Genomic DNA, 9854 nt, shown 5'->3' with positions numbered 1-9854 from the left:
TTTGACACCACTGAGGGACGAGGTTAAAGGTGATCAATAACAAGCCACTGAAGGCACAGAGACAGAAGGACAGACAGAAGGGGATAGAAAGGGAGGTGGAAGCAGAAGCTCTTTTAATTGGCCTGTGCTCATTAGTGGGGTCTTTGTACATCCTCGATTATTTTGTGCACATCCTGGGCTTCAGCTCCTGGTCACACATGTATTGGGTGTTTTTTTCTTTCTTGTACTTTTTCAGCTGATATCAAAATGCATTCATCGAAAATGTCTGGTTTAAAGTTGAACCTAGAAAGTGACTCAGAGTAGAAGACAGAAACATATTTTGGTTCAGAATATTCTTGCATATGATTATTATTATTGTCCCCATATTTATCTTTAAGAAAAACAATATCATGAGGTCTTCTCCAAACCTCCTTATTCTATCTGCTTGCTTATTCACAAATCTTCTCAGAAACTTTTCCTCATTGTACCCTCCCAAAGCTTGTACTGACAGGAGTAGTAATATTCACCCCTACCCACCCCTTACCACATCACACATCACCACAACACACACACACACACACACACACACACACACAGCACACACACACACACACACACACACACACACACACACACACACAAGTAGTGGTGGAGTATCTCTCAGAAGTGAGCTGATTAGGCCTAAGACTGGAGACTGCTTTGCCTAATCATATCGCTGCATCCAAATCATCTGTGTACATTTCTAATTACATGGTGGCATGCGGTGTCCTTGAGCACAGTGGCAGTTCTCCATTTCATCTTTGTGCTTTGCCTACCCACACACACCCCCACCCACCCCCATTTGCCTTATTTTTCCCCTCTCCTCTCCTCATTCCTCCATCCTTTTTTATTTATTTCCATCAGCCTTATCTTTATTGTTGTTTCGATTGACTGCGAGCTGAGCAACCACACTCATTTGCCAACCGATCTTCGTCCTTTGAACTCAGCGTAGCAGGGCAAAGCTGACTGTCTGGGGCAGCAGGATCATCTTTGATGATCTATTTATTGTCCGGCTCCAATTTGCAAGGCTTCACAATGTGATATCTGTTCCATCATGCATAACAGGAACGATCAGTCGTATGTAAAGGACAACGGCAAAGATAAATTGTTTAGGTTTGGGTTATAAGCCTGGTACACAGTGCAGAGCAAACAACAGATCAGCTCAGGGTGAGCAGAAAGATGATCTTTCAGCTGTTCCTATATGTTTTTGAACACTGATTAGCCATATTTTTTTTTCTTTTGAATACACATGACTGAAGAAAGGCCCTGAACATCTCAGTGTGCTCGAGGTTCAGATGACCTTCCTACTCTGGTATGTGTCTCTTTACTGCAAGGCCTTGTCTTTTCTTTTTCTCTCCTCTTCTCCTCAGTAAACCTTGTAATTGAAGTCAAGAGATACTGCAACGCCTTCACTACAGCTGACAAAGGACTGGCATAAAGGCGAAAAGAGGGGGCAACCTTTAACATATGACTACTATGTCCTTTTATGCAAAAATAATTAATTTTGCAACCTTGTGCAGTAGTCTAAAAAGCCTCTTTAGCAGCACTTTTAGAAGTGCCACGAGGTTCTGAAAATAAAATAAAACCATCATTATTACTGCTTTTGCTTAGTTAGAGAACAATCCCTAATACATTTCCTTTGGTTCTTTTCAACCTTTTTGCCTGACAGCCCACAAAATGAAGGCAGCTTTTGCAGTACAGATGATTGTATTTATCTTGCCTTTCCCACTCTTTTCTCATCACCTGCTAAAGTTGTCACAGGCAATGTTTAATGCCTACTAGCTCACTGAATCACTAGTAATTACTGCTACTGAATGCTTCTAAAGTATGACTTTCGTCTCATTGTATGCCACCAACAGTAAAATCTATGTGCAGCTGCCTGAAGGCAAGTTCCTGAGATATTAGTTCTCCATTCTCAGAACTGTTAGTCACACTGACAGACACCTGAGGCGATATAAAATGTCGCTCAAAGCCATGACAGAGGGAGACGGGCTACTTCTCTTCTTCAAAACCTCTCAGTGAGGAGCAAAGAGATACAGTGAGGAGGGGAAGTAACTTTATAAACCTGCACTTATACCCCTTCGCATATGGGGGCCATACTTCGGAGTAGACATGAAGAGGTAACCCATATAGCTACAAGGTCCAGTATCATAAATAACACAAGACTTCTCCTCTCCCTTCTCCATCTCCTTCACTTCACTGCTGGAGTGTTTCATATGGTAACTAGGTGTTCACTGTGTGGCCACATTGTTGCCCATCTTTCAAGTGGCTCAGAGGAGGAAACCTTGAGGTAGGGGAAGAGAAGGAATTTTTGATGAAAAAATGCATTATTCTGTTCTTTTTCCAGTTTCCAACCCCACTTTCTCTACCGCTCGCTGTGGGAGAGGAGTATTTATTACATAAACGGTGAGAAGAGGAGAGGAGAACTCGGCCAGAGGAAGAGGTAGAAATGGAGAATAGGGAAGCTACAGGCTCTGTCGCCTTCTCTGCACTCCTACCTACAGAGTAATATGATAGATGTAATTTGTTACAAATATTGTCGATGCCATCCTCGTGCACTTTGATTGCATAAAGATGTCAGTATTGATCCAGCAGAACTTCACCATTAACTGCAATAAAATGAAAATGGATACACATGGGCATACCAAAGGACAAAGTAGACTTTGGTAGCCACTGCGATTTATCAACACTGTTTAAATTATTCACCACATTTCTTTTCACATTTTTTTAGAACGTCTAATATTAAAGAAAATCATTAACACACCACTGTGTATTAAATCGTGCTTCTTTGTCTTAGTTCCCTTTTTTAAATGGATATATTAATGTTTTTTATGAGTAATAAGCAAATATTGCCTTTGAGTTGGCAAGTTAGAGTCGCTAAACTATGAGTAAATATTTACCAAAGGTTTAACTATTTGATCTTACAGAATCCCTTCTGGTCCAGGTCTTCTTCATCTCTTCTACAAATGCTGCTCATCTCTGAAAGGGTTCTTTTGGATAAATTAAGGTAACAGTTAAAAAGACATGTTTTGCTGCACAAGGTTGTATGACAACCAAAATGAAATTTCATAGCCTGGAAACGTAAAACATGGGATTACGAAAGGCTTGTTACCAGCCTATAAAGCAGTGATAAATTATTTAGTAAAAATCAGAACATTAACAATATATAAACCCCTTAAAGTATGTCCCAGTAGAAGGTGGTACCCAAAAGCTACATGTGTCTTTGCCACTAAGTAGCTTGACTTTCCAGCATCACCCCAAACCTCTCCATGAGAATGAGCTGGAATCCCAAGAATCCCAGCCTAACTTATTCAGCTGCTCCTATTATTTCCATAATTGCCAGCATTGTAGTGGTGTTTGTAATGTCATTAATAGCAGGCGTTGGCGTATAATACGCTTAATGTTATTTATCTGTTGGCAGATAGCTTGATGCTACTAATCCTCATTCATTTGCTGTGGATCAATGCAAATCCGCTAGTGTGAGTGAAATCCCCTCCCCCTCCAAGAGCCGATGGTTCCTAATGTATTTTCCCACCATTAACCAGCCATAATCCCTGCTAATCATCACTAATCCACATCTCCTGTGTGTGACGATACTTCCCTGATGAAGGAGGCATTGGTGTTCATCGGCGCCCGGGCAGTGCTGAGGCTGGAGCTCCACTGCAAGGGCTGCTGAGGGCCCGCTCAGTAGGAAAGCAGACTGCTGAGAATGAATGAGATGGAAGGGAGGAAAGAATGAACTGCAGTGATACTTAGGTCAAATACCTGGGTTTTGCTGTTTTGTGATGAGTTCTCCTCATGTATTATTGATTTAATGGCATAATGGAGGTTGTGTCCCTCCATACGGTGCAGAATAAAAATTGCATATCATCAAAAAATAACAGTTGGTGTGAGTCACCACAGTCTCTCATGTCTGGTCAACTGTGGATGTCTTCTGTTTAGCCTTCTATGTCCCCTCTGCAGGCCTCTGTGCATTTGCCACAATTTCTGCTGGTCACTTTAGGTGGTTTGTGAGCCTGATCTAACACAGGCAGGCCTGTTGTTTGATCTCTGTTTGACTCACCTATAAAACTTTTAATAATGAGAACAAGTGGCTCATTGAGAAGCTGTTTACTATGAAGAGATGAACTGGATGCAAGGCTGTGCATAAAAAGGCATTCTCAACAGTTTATCAGGGTGTTCCTCAGCTCAGTATGGGCCTTTGGGGGGCGGGTGACATGACAGTAAGCATGATTGATCCAGGGATAGCAGAGGCAATGAGTCTGTGTAACCTTATTTAGCTGGAATCTATGTATTTTTCATGTAACTAACATTTCATAAACAAAAATCTGTATTATACTTGGGTAAATAAAAAAATTATAATAGTGATTTCTTTTACTATTATTGCTATTATCATTAAAACACTAAAGCTTTTTCACTGTATCTGGATAAAATCTCTCTAGGGGGGTGCCAAAAAATGCTACAAGCAGCAAAAACCCTTTTAATGTCTATCAGAGTCATAAACCTTAGCCCAAATGAATTTATGTATTAGCTTGATAGCGGACTAAAGGAAATAGAGCGCAGTGTTTTGTTTAACTTTTGTAAAGCTGTTTGAAGATTGGCCAGCTAAAGGTTCTGACACAGCCACAAACAATGAAGAGAAATAATCTCGTTCCTGATGATTATTGGAATATTACGTTCCTCGTTTTAAGGCTCATTTGACTTTGAAGTACCCCAGTTTAGCCAGCAGGGGGCGCCTGCGACTCGCTGTTGTCTGGCAATTGCTTTGCTTCCTAATGTGGCCTCTTCTCCCACAATTTGACCACCTCAGCCTATGAAAAAAAATAAACTTTTACACTTCCATCACAGAAGCACCAAAGATCGACTAAAAAACCCCCAATACAATCTGAATTTTTGTTTTGTTTTTTGTTTCTCTTGTTATTTTATCGCAGCTTTCCAAAGGCATGCCATGGATGAACAAATGATGCTCACAAAATCATGTTTAAAATTATTCGGAACATCCTAAATTGAAGGAAATAATTCACGAAGAGAAATTTTAACGTTGGTGCATATATATGTATACTAACAGACGAAGGCGTTATTTATTAAGAAAGTTAAAAAAATTAAAAAGTGGCTAAACTGAACGGGACACAAAACTTTGCATTGCGAGTTCCTGTACGATCACCACAAAAACCATGAGGAAATGCGTAAATATAAATGTGCAATTATTAATAATATGAATTTACTATCCTCTACTAAAAGAATAAATTCATCAAGAAACGCAAACTTTAGATTGTAGCTATAATCCCATTTAGTAGTGGCTACTTCAATAAGAGAAATCAACAGTAAATCTTTTTAATTTTCTCGGTTTTCGTCATGTATCAATAAACAGTAAATTTTCTTAAAATATCCGCAGCTGCACAAATTTCACTACATATATGTTGGTTTTATCTACACATGCAAATGTAAAAATAATGCTTTCTGCCGCTTTGTTCCGTTGTAATTGACAGAAGGCTCCATGAGGTGAGACTGTATTTAATTTACTATTTAGTGATGTCGATTTTTTTTAATGCTAGAAACACATAAATATGCTGCCTGTTTATTAGGCTTGTCTTTATCCTTATAAAAGTTTAGGGCCCGTCGTTTATGTCGATCCTATGGGCCTGTGTGCCTTTTCCTCTCTCTATCTTTGGAAAAGAGGCTGATGTTTGCCTGCAGGCACTTCTGAGATCAAAGATTCATCACAATTCGCCTTTTAAATGCCTAAAACACGTCAAGTGATGATCGATGCTTTTTATAAAGAATACAGCTTAAATTATAATTCCAGAAAGCATATTTTAGCTACAAACGCCTCTGTTAAATAATAATAATGATGATGATGATGATGATGATGATGATGATGATAATAATAATAGTAATAATCACTCAATGAAAAGACAGTAATTCCGTATTTATATTGCACAATTTAATACTGCGTTTACACAAAGATGTGAACAACGTCACAGACTGTGAACTTAGCAGGGAATGCCTGAGGTAAAATACTGTTGTCTATTCCCCTTAACAGCACATGTACACAGCTTCTGATTTTAAACGATCCCCTGTTACATAACGAATCACTGCTATTTAAAATGAACACATGGGGTGCTCACTTCTTCCCGATGCTCAGCACAGTGAAAAGCATTCAACTTGATGATCAGGTTTATTTTTTTCTTGCCTGGTGATTCTGTAGCAGACATCAACAAAAGACGAGTAGTTTGGATTTTAATGAAGACAGAAGACCATTTCTTGTATATATGTTTTATGTAAGTAATAAAATATTACTATAACATAAATATAAATGTGACTTTGCAGTCTACATTTAGCAATCAACATACAACCAATGTAGTAAACAAAAAGGAAAAAAACATACTGAAGTCCACTGCAACGTAACCATTAACAGAGCTGAACAAAAAAGCTCCAAACACTTTTAAGAAATAAATATATATATATATAAATGGTCAGATTCATAAATGAAATCATATTAAAATATCTTCTTGGAATTAGTAAGTGTACAAAACTGCCCGGAAAGAAACAAAAACGAAAAAACAAAAAACAAAACAATATCTCGGAACAAATACAAGTTTACATATTAGACATATTTACATATCGGAAATAATCCTGGCAACATTTTCTCTAAAATCTTTATTATTATCATTATTTTTTTTCCTGGAAAAAAAGTTTCCCTCATCTGTATTGAATAGCACTGCTGTAGGCTTTTGGACTGGTCCAACACTGAGATATGACACACGACACATGAGATTTTCAGATTTCCTTATAGATCGGGAAAAAATAAATATATCTAAAGTAAATCCCTTCATCGCTTACCCTCAATGAATGAATTGTAATTTTCTTTTCTCCGATTCCAGCGTTTAACTATAATACAATGACAATGTGAAACAAAAAAACTGAATTATATTAAAAAATAAAATAAAAATAAAATACACACTCAGAGGAAAACAAATCATGTACAGGCGTCATATTCCGACATGGGGCACTGAAGTTACCTGAGTTATTATAACTTTTCATATTTGACCAATCTCTCAAAATGTTTGGGATACAACAGGATAACAGGCAGTAAGCAGTGTGGGCTGACAGCGCTCTGTGGTGATAACCAGGAACCTGTAAACATGGGATTTTTAGGCTTTTGTGTTTAAGCCTAATGAGATCAGCTACACTCACACTTTTATTAAAAACATAATATAGCATTACTAATATTAACGAAAGAATAAGTGCTCCATGCAAAGAAAACAATAATTTTAGAACAATCAAAACCTCCAAAAAGAAAAGAAAAGACAAGAAAAGAAAAGAAAAGAAAAGACAAGAAAAGAAAAGAAAAGAAAAGAAAAGAAAAGAAAAGAAAAGAAAAGAAAAGAAAAGAAAAGAAACGCTTGCTTCTAATTTGGTGCTTTTTGCAAATTTCGGCGTGGTCAGCTGCAAAAAGCTCGATTTTTTTAAGGCATGCAGTCAGAACTTGGATGTCCTGTTGCACTTGCACAATTTCTAAAACGTGTCTGGCGTTATTTGTAAGTGTTTTGTTTTCGGGTGCCACAATTTCCATCACTCCTCCAACCATCAACTCCCACTGAGTAAACAGAAAAAATAAGAAATTAGCGGTTGCTCTGATGAGATACAGTACCCATAGCAAATAATGAACAAAATCATAGACACTTTGCAGGAAGAGAGACACTGAAGTTAAAGAATTTCCCGAACCAAAACATCACACTTAATATAACAAAGAAAGTATACACTAATATTCAGATAACCAGTTTAAGCCTGAAAAAAGCTAAATGTTCATTCAGTGTAGGCTTTTCATCTCCAGTGTTGATCATTTTCAGGCAGCAACCTCATTCGGGTCAGCGCCTACAGTTCATGGTACACCAGGAGGAGATGGACTCAGTTGCCACATTTAATTACCCCCTATTTGGAGCAGCCATTGGATATCAAATTTACTTTATATGCATGTCTCCTCTGTAAAATTTTGGTAAATAAAGATCTTTGTTTCACTTTAAATGCGCACGGAATCAGTAATAGCGAATTTTTCTTTTCTTTTTTATGATTCTTTTTTTCTTAACGTTTTTTTCCTCTTGCCATCTATTTGATGAGCACGCGAATCGCGAATACTAAAGGCAAAACTGATCTGTTCAACTTTTCCACGTCTCTTTTCTCTCAGGAAAACAAAAGCCAAACTTAAATACTGTAAACTCCATAGCCCCTTTCCCTTTTCTATCCCCCCGCGGAAATGCTCGGATTGTTCATGAAAACAGTCACTGCACAGGACTCTGTAGTGTGCGGTGTAGAGGAGGGGTCTCTGCTTGGGAATATACGTCCTCCATATTCGGGTGAGGGACCCCCACTGGTGTCATTCTTTTCTCTTTTTGTCTTCTGTTGCAAAACCAAACACGGACAACCTCTTTATCCAACTGCAGAGTACCGGCTAAAGTGCTGATTTCATGAGCAGATGGCTTTGGGCATTTTAAGAAATGATTTTCCAGCGCCCCTTTCACAGCCACTTCGATGGAGGTCCTCTTCTTTCGTTTCCTGCCCTGCGCAGCAATCTTGTCCAAATTGGTGGGACTGCCCGTGTTTGAGTCTGTCTCCTCCAGCCACTTGTTAAGGAGCGGCTTAAGTTTGCACATGTTCTTGAAGCTGAGCTGCAGCGCCTCGAACCTGCAGATAGTGGTCTGAGAAAAGACGTTTCCATACAGGGTGCCCAAGGCCAACCCCACGTCCGCCTGCGTAAAGCCAAGTTTGATCCGCCGCTGCTTGAACTGCTTGGCAAACTGCTCCAGATCGTCGGAGCTGGGCGCGTCCTCGTCCGAGTGATCCTGGTGGTGGCTGAAAGCCTGCTGGGGCGACTCCATCTGGTTGTCGTGGCTGGCCGAATCATCGTGGAGTGGGTCCCGCATGCCATGGTGCAGCGTGCCGGGCTGGGGACTCAACATTGCGTTGAGGTTTGTGTATCCAGGCTGTGAGTAGACAAGTGACTGGTGGCCGTTAGATGCTGGGGACAGCGGGGATAAGTGGTGCGTCGTGGCAGGCGCCCACGAACCATGGTGGCCACTCTGCGCCTGCTGGTGCACCAGGTGAGACCTGTGGTGGAACCCGTTGCTCAGGTCCTCCCTGCTCGCCTGCACGCTGGCTTTGTGCTCCTGTCCGATGTGGGTGCCGCTGGACCAGTCTGTGTTGGAGGTTGGCAGCCACTGATGGTGCGTCAGGCTCATCGGGTGTCCCGTGTTGGTCGCCGCAAGCCCTTGCAAGTACTCGTGGTGCATCATTTTCTGTACCTCTCTGTAGGTCGTCCCCTGGTGCATCCTGTCCGAATCCGGATGCATGAGCGGGTTAGACGGTAAGGAGTTATTCCTCGGAATATACTGAGCTGTTGTCGCCATGGCTCCTACTTCGAAAACTGACGAGCACTTCGGAGGTCTCCAGGCTTTAGAGCCAAAACGCAACAACCTGCTCTGGGAGGTCTTGTGGAAGAGCGAAGACACGCCTCCTCTCCGCTTGTATTGGCTCCTCTCCGATTCAAGCCCACTAGGGACACACTCAATAGGCGCAGGGGTTCAGAGCACGGTGCAGCGCATTTTTCGCACAGAGCTCCGATCTTACATATGTTATAGAAAAACATATGTTCTATTTAATAAATGTCTCTGAGTTTTTAACAGTAGTTTCTGCAGCTCGTTTTGGCGAACCTGCACACAAGGCGCGTCTTTTAATTAATTCATTTTTTTAAACTTTTTTTTTCTCTCTCTCTCATTTCATCCAATTTTCTCCAAGGAAGGTGAGCAGGGCTACAGCAGCGGGGTTTGATTAGGTTT

General features: G+C 40.4%; 1 protein-coding gene across 1 annotated transcript; it reads right to left on the bottom strand.

Moving 5' to 3' along the window:
- Positions 1–5940: 5940 nt before the first annotated feature.
- Positions 5941–9487, bottom strand: pou3f1 (POU class 3 homeobox 1). The gene has a single exon (XM_005925552.3). The coding sequence runs from the start codon at positions 9423–9425 to the stop codon at positions 8301–8303; it is 1125 nt and encodes a 374-aa protein (XP_005925614.3). The 5' UTR covers positions 9426–9487; the 3' UTR covers positions 5941–8300.
- Positions 9488–9854: the final 367 nt, after the last annotated feature.

This window comes from Haplochromis burtoni, unplaced genomic scaffold (genome assembly GCF_018398535.1).
Source record: "Haplochromis burtoni strain Fernald_Lab_line unplaced genomic scaffold, NCSU_Asbu1 Contig_84, whole genome shotgun sequence".
Lineage (NCBI taxonomy): Eukaryota > Metazoa > Chordata > Actinopteri > Cichliformes > Cichlidae > Haplochromis > Haplochromis burtoni.
Note: the sequence above shows the minus strand (reverse complement) of the source record. Positions and strands in the feature narration are given on the sequence as shown.

Bases quoted from the DNA above. Each gene is read 5' to 3' on its own strand.
- pou3f1 (XM_005925552.3), bottom strand. From the start codon at position 9,425: ATGGCGACAACAGCTCAGTATATTCCGAGGAATAACTCCTTACCGTCT.